Below are 23,609 nucleotides of genomic sequence, written 5' to 3'. Positions count from 1 at the left end.
CACAACACAGGCTGTCAAACACAAACACAACACAGGCAGTCAAACACAAACACAACACAGGCTGTCAAACACAAACACAACACAGGCTGTCAAACACAAACACAACACAGGCTGTCAAACACAAACACAACACAGGCTGTCAAACACAAACACAACACAGGCTGTCAAACACAAACACAACACAGGCTGTCAAACACAAACACAACACAGGCTGTCAAACACAAACACAACACAGGCTGTCAAACACAAACACAACACAGGCTGTCAAACACAAACACAACACAGGCTGTCAAACACAAACACAACACAGGCTGTCAAACACAAACACAACACAGGCTGTCAAACACAAACACAACACAGGCTGTCAAACACAAACACAACACAGGCTGTCAAACACAAACACAACACAGGCAGTCAAACACAAACACAACACAGGCTGTCAAACACAAACACAACACAGGCTGTCAAACACAAACACAACACAGGCTGTCAAACACAAACACAACACAGGCTGTCAAACACAAACACAACACAGGCTGTCAAACACAAACACAACACAGGCTGTCAAACACAAACACAACACAGGCAGTCAAACACAAACACAACACAGGCTGTCAAACACAAACACAACACAGGCTGTCAAACACAACACAACACAGGCTGTCAAACACAAACACAACACAGGCAGTCAAACACAAACACAACACAGGCCGTCAAACACAAACACAACACAGGCAGTCAAACACAAACACAACACAGGCAGTCAAACACAAACACAACACAGGCCGTCAAACACAAACACAACACAGGCAGTCAAACACAAACACAACACAGGCTGTCAAACACAAACACAACACAGGCTGTCAAACACAAACACAACACAGGCAGTCAAACACAAACACAACACAGGCTGTCAAACACAAACACAACACAGGCAGTCAAACACAAACACAACACAGGCAGTCAAACACAAACACAACACAGGCTGTCAAACACAAACACAACACAGGCTGTCAAACACAAACACAACACAGGCTGTCAAACACAAACACAACACATGCAGTCAAACACAAACACAACACAGGCAGTCAAACACAAACACAACACAGGCAGTCAAACACAAACACAACACAGGCCGTCAAACACAAACACAACACAGGCAGTCAAACACAAACACAACACAGGCAGTCAAACACAAACACAACACAGGCAGTCAAACACAAACACAACACAGGCTGTCAAACACAAACACAACACAGGCTGTCAAACACAAACACAACACAGGCAGTCAAACACAAACACAACACAGGCTGTCAAACACAAACACAACACAGGCAGTCAAACACAAACACAACACAGGCTGTCAAACACAAACACAACACAGGCTGTCAAACACAAACACAACACAGGCCGTCAAACACAAACACAACACAGGCAGTCAAACACAAACACAACACAGAGTCGCCTCATTCAATCGGCCACTTTGTGGTTTTGCAGCATTTTTTCCCTTCGCTATTCTGTGCCTGGCTACTAGTCAATATAGATGAAGAAGAGCTTTTAAAGCTGTGTACCAAACTGTAAAACAATACGACTCGCTGCTGGAGACGTGTAAGTACACTTGAGGACACTTACTCACGCCCTTCAGCCAGAAAATGGCTAAAGCAGGGCACACAGTGGGACATGTAAACAAGCACACATGGATAGTACTACGGTCCTGACTGAGGACGTCCACACACACACACACACACACACACACACACACACACACACACACACACACACTACACACACACACACACACACACACACACACACACCACACACACACACACACACACACACCACGCACACACCCACACACACACTACACACACACACACCCACCACACACACACACACACACCACGCACACACCCACACACACACTACACACTAGGGCTGCACGATATATCGTTTACACATCGACATTGCGATGTGCGCATGCGCGATAGTCACATCGCAGGACGTGCGATGTCAAAAGCAAATTAACTCGTCATGTTGCTTGATAAACTCTCACTTTAGGGGTAGCCTACTGAGTGAAATGCAGGCTCTCTCAAAGGAGAGAGACGCCCCGCTACTGTACTCACTCATTTAGTGCTTAGCTTCAACACAACAAACATGCACAGAGACCTAAATTGAATTATCTTTTGCTTATGTTGCGTTGCTGACAGACAGTAGCCCGTCTGTAAACGATGTGGTTGCGGAGGCGGACTTGTCCACAGTTTGCAGCGCACTCGCATACAGCAGGCTGGCTGCTGTAACTCAACATGTCCGTGGAGTGGAGATATTTACTCTTGAAACACCAAAAAGCAAGACCGCAACTTATGACACGAAGGCTGATTACTGAGAAGTTGTCCGTGTTATCACTGTGGCTGTCTCTCCCCTTCAAGTCTCTGATGTTGCATCACATGATAGCAGTAACGTTACGGTAGAGTTAATCATACATAGCGACTTATTTACACAAAACATGTCAGTGAAAATAAAAAGAGAAGAGACATATCTGGGCAATTAAATGTATATTTATTACTTTTCACGAATGAATTGTTTGTCACCGGTCGGCTGCATGTGAATCCTCGTCTCTCTGTACTGCCAGCCTTGCGCTCAAAAACCGGAACTCCGCAGATGCGGAGTGTACCACTTGGTCATTTCTGGAGGGGGTTTCCGGGGGGTCAGACCAAGTGTGTAAAGTGGCAGGGGTGTTTCATTGTTGATTTATTGAAACGTTAGAAGAACGAAAGAAGTTGAAAGCAGTGATTATAATCAATGAAATCTAATGTTTTTCTGCAAATAGCATCATTGGGAGGTAGATTCTGGCACTCAATATTAGGGGTGGGCAATATATCAATTGTATATGAATCGTCTTTGGCGCCACAATGGTGGAATGAGCTCCCCCTTTCGGTCAGTGCAGCTGAAACACTGCCTATTTTCCGTAGGAGACTAAAGACTCACCTATTTGGATTATATTTTGGCCCTTCAGGATCAGACCTTTCTTAATTGTTCATCGTGCTTATTGTTTGCTATGTCTTATAAGCGATACTTTTTATAAGTGTTTGTTGTTTTTTACCTTGTTTATTGCTTGATATATTTTTGTATTGTTGCTGATAATGTGTATTCTTTGATCTTATATTGTACTGCACTGTATTGTATTGCATTGTAAGTCGCTTTGGACAAAAGCGTCTGCTAAATGACATAAAGTAAAGTAAAGTAAAGTAAAGTATATCAATATTGTGATATGAGACTATATGGTCTTAGATGTTGGATATGGTAATATGGTGATACAGCATACATGTTGTCTTTCCCTGGTTTTAAAGGCTGCATTACACTAAGTGAAGTGTAGGCTAGTGACATTTTAAAGTAGAATGTCATAACTTACTCACTTTTTCATGTATGTAGCCTAAGTCATGGAAATCCATTGGTCAAAATGTGTATGCACCCTGATAGATGACGCTCTGAGGCCTACAGTATAGGCGACAGCCCAGTGGTTGAGAAACATTAAAATACCTAATTTCCCCTCCAAAATCAGATGGACTCCTCTACAAAATCATCCCAATCATTCTAGAAGTATTCTTTTCTTTAAAATAGAGCTATTCTGGTAATCTGGTGAAAATCTGTATTTTTTCATATCGCAATATATATCGCAGGGGCAGGGAATATCGCAATGTCAGTTTTTTCCAATATCGTGCAGCCCTACTACACACACACACACACACCACGCACACACCCACACACACACCCACACACACACACACACACACACACCCACACACACACACACACACACACACACACACCACACACCCACACATACACCACACACACACACACACACCCTTAGCTTGTTTCACATTCCTGAGTCACGCTGTCGCGCCACCACCCCCTAAATCTATGCTTGAGCGTGAAATACCACAGAAGGGTGGTCTCTGTACTTTAACTCCTGGCCTGTTTTCCCCATCCACAGTGCAGCTGGTCTCATCCACAGTGCAGCTGGTCTCATCCACAGTGTACCACAGTGTAGCTAGACTCATCCACAGTGTAGCTAGACTCATCCACAGTGTAGCTAGACTCATCCACAGTGTAGTTAGACTCATCCACAGTGCAGCTGGTCTCATCCACAGTGTAGCTAGACTCATCCACAGTGTAGCTAGACTCATCCACAGTGTAGCTAGACTCATCCACAGTGTAGCTAGACTCATCCACAGTGTAGCTAGACTCATCCACAGTGTAGCTAGACTCATCCACAGTGTAGCTAGACTCATCCACAGTGTAGTTAGACTTATCCACAGTGTAGCTAGACTCATCCACAGTGTAGCTAGACTCATCCACAGTGTAGCTAGACTCATCCACAGTGTAGCTAGACTCATCCACAGTGTAGCTAGACTCATCCACAGTGTAGTTAGACTCATCCACAGTGCAGCTGGACAGTCATCAAGTAGGGAAGGCCTGATAGAGATCACTTCATATATTAAAGCATAATGACATGAACACCAGTCACGTGTCCCGGGCCTGTGCTTGCTTGTTGAAGCCTGTGCGTTGCTGAGGGGCTGCTGCTGCTGCTGCTTGTGACTGTGTGGATCAGGTTTAGGATGAGGGGCTGCTGCTGCTGCTGCTGCTTGTGACTTAGCGTTGTACCAAGACGCTGATTACATTACACTGCATTACATTACATCCGACTTTTTCTCCTCACTTCTTCGTCCCGCAATGAATGAGTGCAACGGCTTTCTACTGCGCCACAGCGCCACAGCGCCACAGCGCCTCTATAGCGGTTGGGAGGTGTATTGCATATTGGCTCGAGCGTCTTGCATATTGGCTCGGACATCTGGGATAAAATGCACGTTTATTGTTTTTAATAAGGAATATACAAAGACCCGGCGACGCTTCCGTAGAGCTTCCTAACATCTGTGGCTTTGAGGGTGAGTACATTACATGTTGGATTTGAACGTTTATGGACACGTAAATCAGGGAAAACCAACCGGCAAACCAACCGGCGACCGGAAAAGGGGACTAGTATCCAAGACGCTGATGCAATGTAATGCAGTGTAATGTAATCAGCGTCTTGGTACAAGGCTACTTGTGACTGTGTGGATCAGGTTTAGGATGAGGGGCTGCTGCTGCTTGTGACTGTGTGGATCAGGTTTAGGATGAACCCTCGTCCCTAAAATAAAACCGCTGGATAGCGTAACATATTCAGCTCTGGCTAAATAAAGCGCTGGCTTATTTTGGGCCTTCATCTGTTCCACTGATCCAGTAATAAGGCTGGCTGGTTGGCGGGGAGGGAAAGTCCCCCTGCGCTCCACACGTGCTCACCGAGGGTGGACTTTAGGCTTGCCTTGGACAGATGAAGCCTACTGTATGCGTAAAGTAGCAAAAACTGCAGTTCCTCGAATGGCCACTTGTGGCTGGCTGCAAAAGCGAGTCATTCCCCCATTCACCCCCCTGTTAAAAGGGGGAATAAACATGTTTACAGCCTGCTTCAAAAGACAGTTCTGGTCTCTAAAGCCAACTGTCTGTACAGGTGGTGAATTTTTACATAACTCACCCATTTAGAGTCAAATAAATGGTAAAATAAAATAAAAAATACTATGTTTTAGATGTGTTTGACAGATTGCCTGTCCAGTGATCGCGCAGCTCGCCCGATCATGGACCAAAAGCAGGTCGCCCGGTCTGTCTCGAGCTGCCTGAGAACCAAGATGGCTGCTGCCAAAATGCCAAACTAAAGGCTTCAAAACGGGAGTGACACAAACACACCATCCAAAGAGGTCTGGAGAAAAGTAACACATAATGCGGAAACAGCCTCACAAAAAAGTGTTGATATTTCAAAACACCAAACATAGGGCGTCCGGGTAGTGTAGCAGTAGATTCCCTGCCTAACAACACGAGGGTCGCAGGTTCGTGCCCCCGTGTTACTGGACTGGACGAGTAGTGTTTAATCAAAAACTAACCCCAAGTATCCCTCTTTTCCTTTATCCTCTCTCATCCCCATTTTCTCTTTTCCTCTCCTCCTTGCATCTTTGCTCCTTCTTTGTCTTCCATCCTCACGCCATCTCTCTTAAGGCCGTGGCCGTGGCACCACAATCAAACATTCTACAACAAACACAGACAAACACACACACACACACACACACACACACACACACACACACACACACACACACACACGCACACACACGCACACACACGTGTGTTTGGTGTGCCATGGGCTTTATCCTCTCCTACAGGTCCTTTGACTTCTCCTGCTCCTCTCTCCATACTCTCTCTCTCTTTCCTCCTCTATTCTCCATTGCTCTCCTCTCTACTCAATTATTCTCCTCTCAACTCCTCTCCTGTCTCCTCCTGTCTCCTCCTCTCCTCTCAACTCCTCTCCTGTCTCCTCCTGTCTCCTCCTCTCCTCTCAACTCCTCTCCTGTCTCCTCCTGTCCTCTCCTGTCTCCTCCTCTCCTCTCACCTCCTCTGTTGTCTCGTCCTCTCCTCTCAACTCCTCTCCTGTATCCTTCTCTCCTTTCCTGTCTCCTCCTCTCCTCTCTTCTCCTGTCTCGTCCTCTCCTGTCTCATCCTCTCCTGTCTCATCCTCTCCTGTCCTCTCCTGTCCTTTCCTGTCTCCTCCTCTCCTCTCTTCTCCTGTCTCGTCCTCTCCTGTCTCCTCCTCTCCTCTCTTCTCCTGTCTCGTCCTCTCCTGTCTCATCCTCTCCTGTCCTCTCCTGTCCTCTCCTGTCCTCTCCTGTCCTCTCCTGTCTCCTCCTCTCACCTCCCTCAGCCCGGCAGCCCTCTGCCGTAACTGGACACTTTCTCACAGCGGCGCCTGACTCTGCCAAGTTGTTTCCCTGTGTTGCTCCACCGTTGCCATGGTGAGGCTCTGTGTGTGTATGCAGGAGTGTGTGTGTGTGTGTGTGTGTGTGTGTGTGTGTGTGTGTGTGTATGGGCGAGAGGCTACGTACACTCACATTGGTGTAAACTACAGCCCTGAAGAGCGTGTGTGTGTGTGTGTGTGTGTGTGTGTGTGTGTGTGTGTGATAGTTTGTGAGTAGTGTGTGTGTAATAGCTCGTGACTAGTGTGTGTACAACAGATGTAGAAACAGGAGCAATGGTGGTCAAGGTCACGGGTGGGCCTGGCCCATTTTATTTGGCAGTATTTCTCTACTGTGGCACCATGACCTGGGATCTATGGGCACACACACACACACACACACACACACAGACACACACACACACACACACAGACACAGACACACACACACACACAGACACACACACACACACACACACACACACAAGGTGCACATGCGCACCACACACACAAACACACAGACAAACAACAGCGCTCACAGAGGCCTGCTGTTTGCCCAGCACACCAGGGAGGGCACAGAGAGCCAGGGGGCCGGTCGACTGTTAGTTTAAACAAGGTCAATACACACACACACACACACACACACACACACACACACACACACACACACACACACATATACACACACACACACACACATAGACACACACATACACACATAGACACACACACATACGCACACAGACACATACACACACACACACACACACACACACACACACAGGGGAGCGTTTACTGTACACTGCACGAGGTCTGTATATGGCCTTGCTAGACTGGTCCAAGCTCAACTCCTCTTTCCCCCACTCTCTCTCTCTCTCTCTCTCTCTCTCTGTTTTCTCCTCCCCCTCTCAGTGACTGTTGTCTGGCTGTAGTGTGCACTAAGCCTGATTACATCAAACCAGAGCCAAGCTTCCAGCATGTTTACATCAAACACAGGCCCGGGGCAGGGTACCGCTCGCTCCGCTCAGCGCACGGCACGCAGCACGGCTCCACGCAGCACGGCTCCACGCAGCTTTGTTTGTGTGCTTCAGTCAGCCACCGCCACAACAACATGGCCACCGCACAACAACATGGCCACCGCACAACGAGTGGGAGAGAGACCTGACATGGCAAACAGTTTAACACTGGACCACGCCGAGGGGGGGTAGAGAGTCCAAAAGAGAGAGAGAGAGAGAGAGAGAGAGAGACTGGGAGAGAGAGAGAGAGAGAGAGAGAGAGAGAGAGAGAGAGAGAGAGAGAGACTGGGAGAGAGAGAGAGAGAGAGAGAGAGAGAGAGAGAGAGAGAGAGAGAGGGGAGAGATAGAGAGAGACTGGGAGAGAGAGAGAGAGAGAGAGAGAGAGAGAATGGGAGAGAGAGAGAGAGAGAGAGAGAGAGAGAGAGAGAGAGAGAGAGAGAGATGGGGTCACGGGGTCAAAATCATTTGATGCATCCAAGCCAGTGGAAATATAATGCTTATAATCTTGGACAGCTTCTGCTTCTGACAGTCTTCTCTTTCAGATCCCTGTTACCGGACACTGACGCTTCATTTAGATGTATTAACTGCAGCAGCAGCAGCAGCAGCAGCAGGCGTTAAGATAAAGGCCACAATTAAGTATTGTTTATCAACTCTCTGCTGTTATTCATTTTCAGCCCTGTTTTATAAGAAAGCTACAGTGCTACGCTGTGTGACGTGTGTGTGACGTGTGTGTGTCGTGTGTGTGTGTGTGTGTGTGTGTGTGTGTGTGTGTGTGTGTATGTGTGTGTGTCGTGTGTGAGTGCGTGCGTGTGTGTGTGTGTGTGTGTGTGTGTGTGTGTGTGTGTGTGTGTGTGTGTGTGTGTGTGTGTCTGCCAGGCGTTCTGTGTTGTGTCTGCCTGCCTGCATGTATCTGTAGCCCAGCAGGTAATACCAGAGGGGCTCCTTATATTTGTGTGGGTGCAAGCAGCACTCAATTAAGCCGGTGTAATACGCACAAGGATACCTCAGGCAGCCAGAGAGGCTTTGGACTTATGTGTCTCCTAGCAACAGCTGTAGCGATTATGGTCTGCAGCTGTAGGAACGGCTAAAACAGCCAGTCAGCCAGGTCCAGAACACCAGCCAGGTCCAGAACATCAGCCAGGTCCAGAACATCAGCCAGGTCCAGAACATCAAGCCTTTTACTACTACACTTTTACAAAGGCCAGCTGCTCAACAATCATTTGAAGTCATTGAGATCCATTTGGTTTGTCTTTGAATTAAAACAATCTGAAAAGTGCCCCAAACACTGCAGGTTCAGATCAATCCCAAACTGCTTGTGTTAAAGTACTGTGTATATATATAATATATACACAGTATATAGCATATTTAGTGGATATACCTTATTACTGTATGAACCCATTTAAAATATTCTGAAAGATTTGCTTCTCTCTTTATAACCATCAGAAAGATATTCTGGCCACCAGTTAATCGAGAGAAGCACGATTTGAATTACAATTTGCCCCTGCAGGTCTACCTTTCAAGTGAACAAGTGGTTGTGCATCTCATGTAGCAGAGATGCAGGACAGATGCATGCAGGGTGGAGGGACTTTGCAATTGAGCTCGCTAGCATGATTAGCCCAGAGTAGCTATATCTGTACACAGGAATAATAAGCAGCATTCCTCACAGAACCCAGTGCTATGAATCATCTCTGTCCAAACAATCACGTGTAAACACTGTCAGGCTGTTTGGCTTGTGTTTGTCTGGCTACTGTACGTACGATCAGGAGGGACGCTGACTGTTATGACCATTGCCAGCCAAGGTTGTTGTATGACTCTCTTGTCTTTCTTTTCGATCGCTGCCTCGCAAATGTTTTCAACGTATGCCATAGAGAGCCAAAGTGGAACGTCACTTCCTGCTTCAGCACTGTACCAGAGATTTTCATCCGCCATTTATTTTCCCATAGACATTTCGTAAAATGCTTATAAAAATAGTTTGACTTGTTCAAACCAAACGGTTCAGATGTATTTAGAAACAGCAGAGATCACACAGGGCATCTATATTTTACAAATCTTTAAACGTATCGCAAACAGATATTTGTAATAATCTGAGTATCATCTGGCAGAGGGACTTGGGGTGTGATATCAGTGAGGAAGGATGGTTAAAGATATTAGCGAATATGGGGAAATATATAAAGGAGGCGAGGGGGAAATTTACTCAATATAAATGAATACACAGGTTTTATTTTACGCCCTCTAAGCTTCACAGGATGGTTTGATGGCCAATAATTTATGTTGGAAATGTCAGGCAGAGACGGGAACGTTTCTACATGCAATATGGGAGTGCAAACTGGTTTACCCGTTTTGGAAAAAAGTAATAGAATACATAGGGAAATGGTTGGGTTCGGGGGTGCCTGTGGCACCAAGGTTATGCCTGTTGGCGGACCAAACAGAAGCGCCAAATATATCGAAGTACGACTTTGCAGTGATAAATGTAGTGGTCACGGCTGCCAGAATGATTCTCAGATTATGGAAAAGTACATCCTCTCCAGATTTAAAAAAGTGGGTAGAATTCATGTTAGAAATAGTATCATATGAACACATAGTTCACACAGTCAATGATAGAAATGAGGATTTCAAAATTATATGTTCATTTATTACAGTATGTTCATTTATTACAGGCCTGGAAATGTATAGGTGAAAGTAAAAATGTTTGTTTATGTTTATGCTGTTTATGTGTGTAAATAAATAAAAACTTTATTTACAAAAAAAACAAAAAAAAAACGGGAGAGATCGCACTAGTCGGACCAAAATGTTTAAAAAGATGCTGGTTTAAAGACAATATTTTTTTGATGTTGTTGGGGGTTTTTTGGGTCCGAGTGAAATGTTCTATGGTCTCTCCCGATTCTAAATATAGCTGAACCGTTTGATTTGACCAAGTCAAACTATTTTTTATAATCATTTTACGAAATGTCTATGGGAAAATAAATTGAGTAAGAAAATCTCTTGCTCACTGCTGAAGCAGGAAGTGACGTTGACTTTGCCTCTCTATTGGTGCACACCCTCATGCAAAGTGTCTTTCAGTTGAGTGACATAATCAGTCCTGCTAGCCCCAGTCAGTGTCTGAGCGAGACAGCATAGCTTTGATGCTGAAGCAGACATTAGCATTAGCATTAGCCTCCTGTGATGTGAAATTCCAAACACAATTTGTAGAAAATGCTCCGTAATGGCCCACCATCAGGCCTGTTCTTGGGGCAAATGACGCCCACCAACCAAGGCGCCAACGACGCATGTCAGAGTTCACCTCGTGAGGTCATCGGTGCTGTCAGAGTTTCCCCTGTGAGGTCATCAGCGATGTCAGACGGTCTAGGCTGACTGTGATGGCAGACGTGACTTTATGAGGTCACCGATGATGTCATACTTCCCTGGACGTTGTGACATCACCAACGGTGTCATACCCCGAATGTGGGGGGGGTATAAAAGGTGTTGTTCTGTTATGATATGTACGGTCCTATTCCCCTTTCTGCAATCTGAAGAATCCGCTGCTCGCGTGTGATGATTTCCCTCCGAAAACGATAATTTTGACCCTCAGTTACGATAATTCAACACTTCCCACCTGGCAACACTGATAATACCTTCTGTTTGAGACACAGCATACAAGTCAGTGTGGTACAGTGACACATCTGAAGGAATGGCTGTTCAAGCAGGTCATGGTGACATGTGGCTCCTCAAAGCCGCCTCGGCAGGAGACCTGGACACACTGAGGAGCCTGCTGCAGGAAGACCACTTCAGAAGGCAGATCAATGAGCTGTGTCTTTATCCGTGGAGGAGGACCCCTCTGTGGCACGCAGCCATGCGGGGTCATGCTGCCTGTGTGCACTACCTGATCACACAGGGAGCACAGGTAGACCTAGCTGATGATTATAACGGGACGCCTCTCTACTATGCCGTGTGCAACGGTCACCTGGACTGTGTCCGGATCCTCCTGGAAGCCGGGGCCGACCCTAACAGAATCAAACACGGCTCATACACCCCTCTCTGCATCAGTGCTGTACTCAACCACCTGGACTGCTTCCACCTGCTGCTCCAGTCCGCTGGCGTTCTGACCCGTGACGTGGCTTCTCACCTACTGGACATATTGCTGCTTAAAAGGTGCAACATGGCCGTCGTCCAGCTGCTGCTGGACCACGGTGCTGACCCGGCCCTGGTGACCACAGAGCAGGCACAGCTGGAGGAGAGGGCGGATCCTGAGGCTCTCAGGGTCTTTCTGGAGGCCAAGAGATGTCCTCACAGTCTGGCCCACGTGTGTCGGATCCAGATCCGCCAAGTGCTGGGCACACATCGCCTGAACCAAGTCCACTCCCTACCACTAACACAAGTGATGAAGGACTTCGTGCTCCACCAAAACTGACTTGAAGGACTGTCAGTTTATTTATTTTCATTTATAGATTCAGTGACTGTGTTTCAAACAACTCTCCTACACTCCCAGACGTTCCGTCCGGGGGAGGAGCTCACCCGCAGCCACCAGGAAAACCGACTCCCTGCTCAGGTAGCCCACACAAGGGCTGAGTTTGAGGCAGAGGAAGCTGCAGAGAACCGTATGGAGCTCCTATGGATCAAGGCCAGAGCCCTAGCGGCCTTTGGCCACGCTAGGAGGAAGGCACAGCAAGCAACATCTCAGGAAGAGATCCTAAGGATGGAAGCCGTAATGGCGCAGGGCTATGCTAGGTTGAAGGCCGAGCAGGAACAAAGGTCCCGATATGGTCAGCGGGCCCGAAAATGGGTCCAAGCAGAGGCTCAGCGGGCCCAAGAACAGGCCCAAGCAGAGGCTCTGCGGGCCCAAGAAGCAGCCCAGCAGCTCCAGGCCAAGGCCCTCCAAGCTAGAGAGCAGATAATCCGCCGCCTGGATAGAAGCCGACGCCTGCTGAGCCAAGCTGAGCAGGAGCCCCGGAGGGCGCCACCCACTTCACCGGTCCCCGCACCCCGGCTCAACATTTCACCCGTGCCCCGCACCTCCCACGACCAGGGTCAGGTCAGCACGGCAGCCAACGACCCAAACTATGGAACCCCCTGTTCCACTGCCCAGACAAGGGCAATGGCCATTGCCAATGCCACCAACACCCGCACCCAGGACACATCCGCCGACAAAGGTCGCCGACCCTGAGCATGCAGTAGAGTGCAACGGGCACGGCTCTGCCAAGAACGGGCCCCAAGCCCGTTCCCCCAGAAAGAAGAGGCTACCCGGCTCCCTCTGGGGGCCAGAGGCTGAACACATACGCCATAATGGACGACGGCTCAGAGTGGACCGTGCTCCTACACCCAGCAGCACAGCAGCTGGCCCTTACAGGCCAGCCAGAGGACATGCCCTTGCGGACGGTGAGGCAGGAGCCCCAGATGCTTCACAGGGGGCCGTCTCCCTCATCGTCTCGCCGGCAATTTGCCCAGAGCAGACCTATCGCACCAAGAGAGCCTTTCCGGAACCGAACCTTGGTCAAGGCGAGCAAACTTACCCCATCACCGCCCTGCAGCAGAAATTCCGCCTGAGGAATCTGCCCCTCCATCAGTTCGGGAGGATCCATCTTGCCCTGCTCATACAGCACCTATGGAAATGGAGACCGGGCTGGGATGACCCAGTCCTACCCGAGACACTGCTGCAGGCCTGGAAAGAGTGGGAGGACGAGCTACCGCAACTGCAGGTAGCTGTTGCGGTCGACATTACGCGGGGAAGGCCCCTTCCCGCACTCACCACCAGCCGTTGGGGTTGCGGACCCCCCCTTCCTTCTTCTCAGCCCAGATCGCTGGCCGGAGACACCCCAGCTCCACACAACCTCGGATCATTCCCCTTTCTGCAATCTGTAAGCTCTGTACGCGGCTTCTGCCTTGCTCCTATCTGCTTGATATTTCAATAAATTCGCCTGAAAGACATCTCCATGGTTCTAATCGATCACTGCCCATGAGCCCTTACCTAAGATCCAGCAACTTCACACTTCACACAAGGCAAGCACATAAACTTCCCTACACAATTGATTTATTAATTGCGTGGATTAATGGACAGCAACACAGCATTCTTTACTGCTTGCAATGTCACATAATGATACAAGTGGCAGAGCAAACACAAATCACTTGATCAATTTGTTGGGAGAGTGTATGATAATATGCTTATTAAAATTACTGAAGTTTAAACATTTTCAAAACATGCATAAGTAAAACAAAGGTCTACACTGTAACATAGAATCTTTCTTTCTTTTTTTCAGGCGACCCCATTTTAATTTCAGACGACCCCACTTGGGGTCGCGAACGCAAGGTTGGGAAGCACTGGCCTAGATCCTCTAGCTGGGAATTCATGACTTAAACCTTCTCATCCCCTCAGGTTTAAGGGGAAGAAAAGGTTTGAACAAGTTGGAACATTTCCTTCTCACAGATCGGAAATTTTAACAGCTCATTCCCAAAATCCTGTCTGCTTATCCACAATATTGCCTTAAGCCTTTCCAGTGTAAAGCTGTTGTCGGCTAAAATAACCTCATAACTCAAGGAAACCCGCACATATTCATTATAGGGATGTGCAAACTGGGTGTTCCTCATGTCTACATACATGGCACCATGGCCCCATGGCACCAGTCACCATGGCACGGTGACTTCAGAGGTTGGCCCCTTTTTTCAGCTCATTGTTTGGCTGCTCGATACAGTTTTAGTTTAAAAAACTAAACACTTTGCTTTTGACTCTGACTTGCACGTCAGAGTCGAAAGCAAAATCGTACCTTAGCAGGGCGGATCCTTAGCTTACAGGCAGATGGGCTTGAACCCAGGTCACTGCACCACCGTGCTGCTGAGTAAGGCCATTTCAACTAGCTAACGAGCTAGCGGCTAGCTGCTAGCCCTCCAAAGAGCACAAGCAGCAGTATAATCATCTGTATTATGAGAAACCCCAAATCACTCTCTTGAATGTATTCAACTACTAGTTTGCCCAGTTTGGCTATTGAAGCCAACATGGAAGTCCTGGGAGAGATGGTGCCCTCTACAGCTGGTTCCATCCACCACAATATGTCAAATGGGAACAATGCCCATCTTCTATATCAGCCATTCCCAACCTGTGGACCGCGGCCCACTGGTGGGCCGTAAAGGTATTGCAAGCGGACTGCCAAATCATTTGCAAACATTACGATTTTCGTAAATAAATAAATACCTTACTACTATAATTGGAGAGCTGTCTTTTTGTCTGGCCGGATTTGGCGCATCGCCTTCAGAATTTGCCAAAACACTTTTCCGGGTCTGGAATGAATTAGGCTTCACGCTCTGCAAGTTAACAGAGGTCTGTACTCCGCTGAGCGCCGCCTTCTTCTACATGAAGTTAAAGTCACGTGGCTAATTTCATTATTTTTCTCCAATATGTCTCCTCCTCTTCAGGTGTTTTATTTATTTATTGCGTCATTAAGAAGATATTTGTATGAATATCGGTGCATGTAAGGGGTCGTGTCTGCTTAATCCTGTCTTGGCTAGTATACACTACATATGAGCGTGCCTTTTTGGCCATATAAGGTAATATGGGCTGGCTTTTCCTGCTGTTGTGGGCTTCACTCTGGCTCCACCTGCTCCAACCTTTTACTCTACTGAGCGAATTCTGGGTCTCAAAACACTAATGTCAACGCCCCAAAATCCCACATCGCAGGATTCAAGCAGGCCAATAGAAGTAGTCTATTTTCTGATGTCATCAGGGACAAAACAACACACAAAGCCCTGCTATTGGCCGATACAAACACACTGTTTGTGCAACAGGCTTGATACCTTCATGTGAAATGGGAAGGATGGCTTTAGGGAACAACGCTCAGTACAATTACTGCACAAAGGAGAAGCAAATTAACGCAAGCAGTCTGTCTGTCTTTCTCTCTCTTTCAATCAGTCACACACACACACACACACACACACACACTTGACAACACAGACATGCTACGCTAACTCCCTTCAGGTCTTTTACACAGCTCCCTTCCCAGTGTTGCCTCATGCTGGTGTTTCTCTGTTCACATAGCAGCTCGGTAGGGCCTTGATCTGGGCAACAGCGTGGCCACAAAAGGAAGTCACATGTCACCATGTCCAGATGGCACAGCCATGGCGTCATCTGGTGACATCACAGCACCATCTGGTGACATCACAGCACCAGAGTCACGACCCCAGGAGGACAGGAGGTGCCGCGGAGAGCAGAGGACTTCCAAATAGAATGGGGGTTAGATGGGGGTAATTCCTGGGCTTTGGTGATATTTTAAAAGTGGAATCATAATGTTGTCATTGAAAAGTAACCTTGCTTTGCTATGCAGACAGTGCCTGAAGACAAGGAATATGGATCTCTCAACACAGCAGCCAAGTGGTTTGTTTGTTCAAATGTGGCTTTTGGCATCATAACAAAGCAGTTTTCTAAATGTGCCACTCTGTAACGATGTTTGCTACAATAACAAAAGCTCTATTGCATCCTGCTTAAGCGTGCCAGCAAAAAAGCTATGCAGTACAGTAATTGGAATGTGGTGATGTAGATAAGATCCATTCTATGTGTTCTAATTCTGTGGTAGAGAAGCTGCAGTCACTCACACTGGCACCAGAGTCACGGCCGTGTGATGGCAGGAAATAACTTGCCACACCTGGGAGACATGATACCTGCAAGCTAGTTAACAGTGTCAAGTGCTCTGACCCCATTAAGAGCAACACACTGGGTACAAATGCTAGCCGAATGCCTTTTGAGGCTTATCTGAGACTATTTGAATAAATTGTTCAGGTTTTTAAGAAGCCTACCTGCTTCATCACAAACCTGGGATCATTTCAGTCCATCCAAAAAGCACTTTGACCAATGTTGTGAATTTTGAAGTATTGGAAGTAGTACTGGGCTAAAAATTTAAATTTGAAAAAATAATTGAAGCACCCAAGCTTTTTCATTCGTTTTGTGTACACACTTACACTTTTTTATTTGAGAGGAGGGGGGCGGGGCACCAGGAGCACCTGGAGAAAAACACGAGCCGAGGCTGGCAATCATCTAAGCCACTGAGCCACCATGCCATCCTTAACTAGGTCAAAGATTTTAAACCCTATTGGAATACACACTGGAATATATATTTGTGCACGAATAATGCATATAGTCATTAATCTCATTTGTGTGACTGGAGAAGGCTCTAGTCTGAGCTGAAATGTCAGTTATCTAAAAAAGTCACACAAGAGAGAGACATGATGATGTGAATTATGACACAGCCTATGCACTTAACAAGTGTATTTAATTTGTGTGCACTTCAGAAAATCACATGCATCATAATAATACATTATGAATCATTTCTGTTATGAGATTATTATTACCTATACATAATTCACCCTCATAATGTGCTTCTGATGCCCTCTGACAATGTCTCATCGTGAGTTATCACTTCTAGTAAAGTGAGTTTTTTGCTGTTAGTATGATGTCATAATATCCAGCATCTTGTTGCACGTGATAAACTGCTATCCACCAGCAGCACAAAATAAGAAACGATAATACTAAGTGCTTTGTGTATGTGTATGTGTGTTGGGTTTTATAGTAAACGTGTTGCTGTAAAAACAGTCATGGCATCACAGGGTGAAGGTCGTGACCTTTCTCGACGGTACTTTTTACACGCTGCATAAAAAAGAGGGTAAACAGACGGACGATACAGGAGAGGCTGTTTAGTAAACGAAGGCAGCGACTGTCAGACCTGCCAGACAAGTGCTGATATCATCTAAGCCAACGACTGATTTTCTGTTGCATGTCAAGTCACATTTGGCTTGCGTGGGTTGTGTCACTGACATGCAACACAAAATTGGTCAAAATTCAAATGTGTTCCCGAAATTGTTCTGGAGCAACGTTAGGACATGTGAGAGCATTTATTTGGAAAACCAAGATTAATCCAAAAAGTGGTAGCAATCAAAGCAATGCTGAACATTATGGGTAGAGCTGCAACAATTAATCGATTCATCCATTAGTCGATCCACAGAAAGATAATCGACAACTATTTTGATAATCGATTCATTGTTTTGAGTACGGTAATTTTTTAAGGGAAAAAACGTTTCAAAATTCTCTGATTTGAGCTTCTTAAATGTGAATATTTTCTGGTTTCTCTCATCCTCTATAACAGTAAACTGAATATATCTTTGGGTTGTGGACAAAACAAGACACTTGAGGACGTCATCTTGGACTTTGGGAAACACTGATCGACATTTCTTCACCATTTTCTGACATTTTATAGACCAAACAACTAATCGATTAATCGAGAAAATAATCGTCAGACTCAGATTAATCGATAATTAAAATAATCGTTAGTTTCAGCCCTAGTTATGGGCTGAATATTGTATGAAGGTATAGTGTCAGTGGTCAAGTTACAGCGTACTCCTTCAGCCACAACAACGATGACGTGAAGCATCTTAAGCTCTCCACTCACCGGCTGCTACAAAGTTTGGTGGACTTAAGGCTGGCTCACACTACAGGATTTTCGGGCCGATTTATGCCCGATTCACCCCTCCCGAGAATCGGAGGAGAAATCTGGCCTGGCAGCTTGCCAAGCTTGGTCGGGCCCGACTTTCGGCACCGATTATCTTGTAGTGTGAGCTGTTTGCAGATCCAATCTTAACCCTCCCGATCTGCTCAAAGCCTCATCGGGGCCGTCCCGATCATATCAAACATGTTTGATATTTAGGACTGAAAATCTGCGCGAATACATCATTCTGCTGCTGCGGGAGACTCCCGTCATTATCGTTAATTGACGCGGCTCATTTGATGCGCTGCACTGCAGGTATCAGATAGGCTACCAAATACCAACAGCACAGAACCATGAGTATTTGGGGGAAAATGTCACTAATTTATATCACAATGAATGACCAATGAATAAAAAGTTGTTATATCGTAGTTTTGAGCCCCTGCCAGTCAGAGGCTGTAAACTTTTGCCGATCTCATGACATGCAGCAGGGGAATATATTTTGGTAGCGCATGTGTTTGTGTTCTCACTTGTACAGACAATAGACTCGCGTTGTTTACACGCATGCTAACTACCGTGAGATTCATTTGTTTGGCGAGACGGGCATGAAAATGAGGAAAAGAAAGAGAGGTGAGGTGGGGGCGGAGCGCTTTGGTCACTGCTGGAACCCCAAAAACGAAACAGGTTCGGAGTATGGCCGGGCATCAATGTGATTATCCTGCCGATAATCTTAATAATATCCTGTAGTGCGTGGTGCGCCACATTTACAAATCTTGTAGTGTGTGCATGTTTGAGATTCTAGGGAAGATAATCTGGGAAGATTCTCCTGTAGTGCGTGTCACAGCCAGATTTCAAAATCGGCTAGGATTGTCAGAATCCTGTAGTCTGAGCCCAGCTTAAGCCTGGACTCAAACAAGTCCCCCTGGGGAGGAGGACTCAGCCTGGACTCAAACAAGTCCCCCTGGGGAGGAGGACTCAGCCCTGGACTCAAACAAGTCCCCCTGGGGAGGAGGACTCAGCCTGGACTCAAACACATCCCCCTGGGGAGGAGGACTCAGCCTGGACTCAAACAAGTCCCCCTGGGGAGGAGGACTAAGCCTGGACTCAAACACGTCCTCCTGGGGAGGAGGACTCAGCCTGGACTCAAACAAGTCCCCCTGGGGAGGAGGACTAAGCCTGGACTCAAACAAGTCCCCCTGGGGAGGAGGACTCAGCCTGGACTCAAACAAGTCCCCCTGGGGAGGAGGACTAAGCCTGGACTCAAACAAGTCCCCCTGGGGAGGAGGACTAAGCCTGGACTCAAACAAGTCCCCCTGGGGAGGAGGACTCAGCCTGGACTCAAACAAGTCCCCCTGGGGAGGAGGACTCAGCCTGGACTCAAACAAGTCCCCCTGGGGAGGAGGACTCAGCCTGGACTCAAACAAGTCCCCCTGGGGAGGAGGACTAAGCCTGGACTCAAACAAGTCCCCCTGGGGAGGAGGACTCAGCCTGGACTCAAACAAGTCCCCCTGGGAAGGAGGACTAAGCCTGGACTCAAACAAGTCCCCCTGGGGAGGAGGACTCAGCCTGGACTCAAACAAGTCCCCCTGGGGAGGAGGACTCAGCCTGGACTCAAACAAGTCCCCCTGGGGAGGAGGACTCAGCCTGGACTCAAACAAGTCCCCCTGGGGAGGAGGACTCAGCCTGGACTCAAACAAGTCCCCCTGGGGAGGAGGACTCAGCCTGGACTCAAACAAGTCCCCCTGGGGAGGAGGACTCAGCCTGGACTCAAACAAGTCCCCCTGGGGAGGAGGACTCAGCCTGGACTCAAACAAGTCCCCCTGGGGAGGAGGACTCAGCCTGGACTCAAACAAGTCCCCCTGGGGAGGAGGACTAAGCCTGGACTCAAACAAGTCCCCCTGGGGAGGAGGACTCAGCCTGGACTCAAACACGTCGCCCTGGGTAGGAGGAATGAGGGCGAGCGTGGCCAGTGCCCGGGTGAACAAATTTGACAGCTAAATTATGCATGGTCACACATGGCGGGATAGAATCTTGGTGTCACTGCAGTTGAAACGGTTAATCATTGGCCTGAAGGGAGAGTCGAGCAAGGCCGCATGTCTGGATGTATGAGGAGATAACATGCCATTTCTAAAGGGACAAATAGAGAGGCAAAGTGACCGCCTACTGTACTTCCTGCTTCAGCACTGGACCAGAGATTTTCATCCGCCATTTATTTTCCCATAGACATTTCATAAAATGCTTATAAAAATAGTTTTACTTGTTCAAACCAAACGGTTCAGATATATTTAGAAACAGGAGAGACCACGTAACATTTCACTCGGACTAAAACGTTTAAAAAAAATTGCGGATTTAAAGAAAGTATGTTTTTAAGTTTTGGTCTGAGTGAAATGTTCTATGGTCTCTCCCGATTCTAAATATAGCTGAACCGTTTCTCTGGTACAGTGCTGAAGCAGGAAGTAGGCGGTCACTTCGCCTCTCTGTTAGGACTTGCTTGTTATTTCATGACACTCAATGAATGTGTCATTTGACTCCAAATTGAGAAAACAATATTTGAGTGCATAAGCTTAGTGGTGGGTGCCAAGTAAACAAAAAGTGCTCTTGATCAAGTGTTGTGAACATTTGGCTCCGGCTCCTCCTTCATGCTTGTGTTTCTGTGAATCAGACGCTGGGATGAATGGTGTCTGGATGAATGGTGTCTGGATGAATGGTGTCTGGATGAATGGTGTCTGGGGAAGATGGAGTGGCTCCACGGTGACACAGACACACAACAAGAATTAACGTCACAAATAAAACCCTGGGGGGAAATCAAGCCAAGTGAGCAATTAAGAAAATATCAAAAGCATGGTTAGACTGTGGACTGACTGACTTCCAGAAAGTCACTCCAGCATGTATTTATATCCTATTTTGTGAGCACAGAGCTCAATTTACATATTTTGTTTGCTAATTTTACAAGTGAACACAAAGAGTTGACAGAGTGAGACATCAAGTTGACTTTCAATCTTCATTCCCTGGTGATATATTGAAAAGACATGAGGGCAACAGTGTGGCAGCGAGATAAATTGGGCGCTGAAAGTATAATATGAAACTCATCTGACTATAAACACACACTTTGTAGTAGTGCAGGCAGTCACTTTCAATATGGCTTTCTTATCTCCATCAACAGGCACAAGGGATGATTGGTCAACCATTAAAGATTGAGAGTGTTGTGATGAAATAGACGGATTCAGTTCTGCTTTTCAACATTTGAAAAAGGAAATGTTGCAGCCAGGCACCGTTGCAGGTGCCAAGATAGATGGAGGATAGGGGACTTAAGGGTGTATGTGGTGATCTTGTGGGGTTTGACAGCCAGCTGACTGGCTAAGCCCTCATCTCTGCCATGATTGGGTTCCACAACAACGGTCATGGTCATGCTGCAAGGCCCTACCTTAATCATACACACAAAGGAAGCCTGTTGCTGTGGTCTTGAAATATTCATCAGACTGAACTCTCTCTCCCCCTCACCCTCTGTGTCTCTCAGTGTCTCTCTCTCTCTTTCTCTCTGGCCTAGTGAACAGTTACAGTTGCAGGTAGGCTAGTCTCTCTCAGCTGCGATCAGATGACAGAGTAGCTGCCTGCTCCTCTGCCCGCTTCGGCAGGTTGACTGACAGGTCTAGCTGTGCGAGAGGATCCGTGTGACAATCCACACATGCGAATATGTCAAATGAGACCCGGTACTGTAAGATTCATTCACTACCACCACTGATGTATGGCCTAATAAAGCTGTATAATGATTTATTAATGATAGCCATTAATGTAGCAACAGTCTTGTCAACAGCTATGGGTAGATTCCAGATGGCCAATAGAGAGGCAAAGTGACTGCCTACTTCCGGCTTAGGCACTGTACCAGAGATTTCCATTTCCATTTCGTAAAATGCTTATAAAAATAGTTTTACTTCGTCAAACCAAACGGTTCAGCTATATTTAGAATCGGGAGAGACCATAGAACATTTCACTCCACTGTGAAATGTGCTTCACTGTGCTTCAAAGGCTTTTTTACCATTTCTTTAGCAAATTAGCCATTAGCCATAAATTAGCCATTAGCCATAAACCTCGTCAACCTTTTCACATGCATGTGTTTGGCGTTGCTATGTGGAGAGGGCACGTGTGTTACCTTGACGACGGGGTGGCCCCCGGACGATGCTTTGACGGCTCCGCGGCTGCCCTCCGTCTCGTAGTGTGCTCGGTGGTGGGCCTTGGGGTGCACCTCTATCTTCAGCTCATACTGGCCAAACTGGCTGGGCAGCGGCCAATCCAGCGGGGGCAGGGAGGAGGTCCTGAGGGGAGAATACCACACACGCACACAGGCGCAGGGAAAAAATACAATTTACATTATGGAATTATTATGAATCATATCATAGACTGTGTAAAAAATATGGACGTAGCCACCGTGACGTCACCCATTGGTTGTTGTACTCCCGTTCTGAAGCCAACCATTTTTTTTTTACTATCGCCATCTTCTTCTTCTTCTTGTTTTTTTTAGACAGAGCCGCAACGCTGCCTGCTATTGGCCTGCGAGCTGCGTGATCACTGGACAGGTGACCTGTCAATCACGCCCCCAAACATAGTCTATTGTATCCTCTATTTTACTCTAAACGGGAGCATATTTACAAAATGAACATCATGCTAGCGATTGAGACCATAGGCTTGGTGAATATAATCTTTTTTCACATATAAGAAACCCTCCAAAGGGCTTGAGGTCTGATCACTGAAAAGATCATAAATTGCTCCACAGACAAAAAAACATTTTGAATGTGACAAAAGCACTTGGGTAGACTATTGACACCAACGCTCATGAACACATAATGACGGCAAACCCAAAACATTTGAAAAGCGAACGTAGTTTCCCCTCTGGTCTGAGACAGTATAATAGCTGTAAAGGGGGATAGTGGTGTGCGTGTCCTCAGCCCCACCAGAGAGTGAATCACTGGAATGCCCACATACATGAAGCCTGATCTGAAACCATAGCACTTGTAATAGGTCATGTTAAGAATAATCAGGTGATTCATTTTCACTATGACTTTTCACTATGAGCTCTGTTTGTGTGAGACAGAGACCGAGAGGAAAAACAGATGGAGATGAAAAATTGTGAGTGAGTGAGTAAATGAGTGAGTGACTCTGTGTGTGTGTGTGTGTGTGTGTGTGTGTGTGTGTGTGTGTGTGTGTGTGTGTGTGTGTGTGTGTTAGGGCTGCACGATTAATCGTATTTTCATCGTCATCGCAATATGAAAATGCGCGATGAACGCATCGCAAAAGTCACGTGTTATCGCAATTTTTTTTTATTTTTTTTTACAGTGCACCTGA

At 46.8% G+C, this 23,609-nt stretch overlaps 1 protein-coding gene across 1 annotated transcript in view; it reads right to left on the bottom strand.

The window, feature by feature from the left end:
* The window catches only part of nfatc3a (nuclear factor of activated T cells 3a), a 109,175-nt gene that overhangs the window by 41,888 nt on the left and 43,678 nt on the right, over positions 1-23,609 (bottom strand). The window contains exon 3 of the mRNA XM_083651175.1: positions 22,420-22,582. Coding sequence (XP_083507301.1) covers positions 22,420-22,582 — 163 coding nt within the window. The remainder of the gene's footprint in view (positions 1-22,419; positions 22,583-23,609) is intronic.

This window comes from Poromitra crassiceps (assembly GCF_964638095.1).
Source record: "Poromitra crassiceps genome assembly, chromosome: 14".
Lineage (NCBI taxonomy): Eukaryota > Metazoa > Chordata > Actinopteri > Beryciformes > Melamphaidae > Poromitra > Poromitra crassiceps.
Note: the sequence above shows the minus strand (reverse complement) of the source record. Positions and strands in the feature narration are given on the sequence as shown.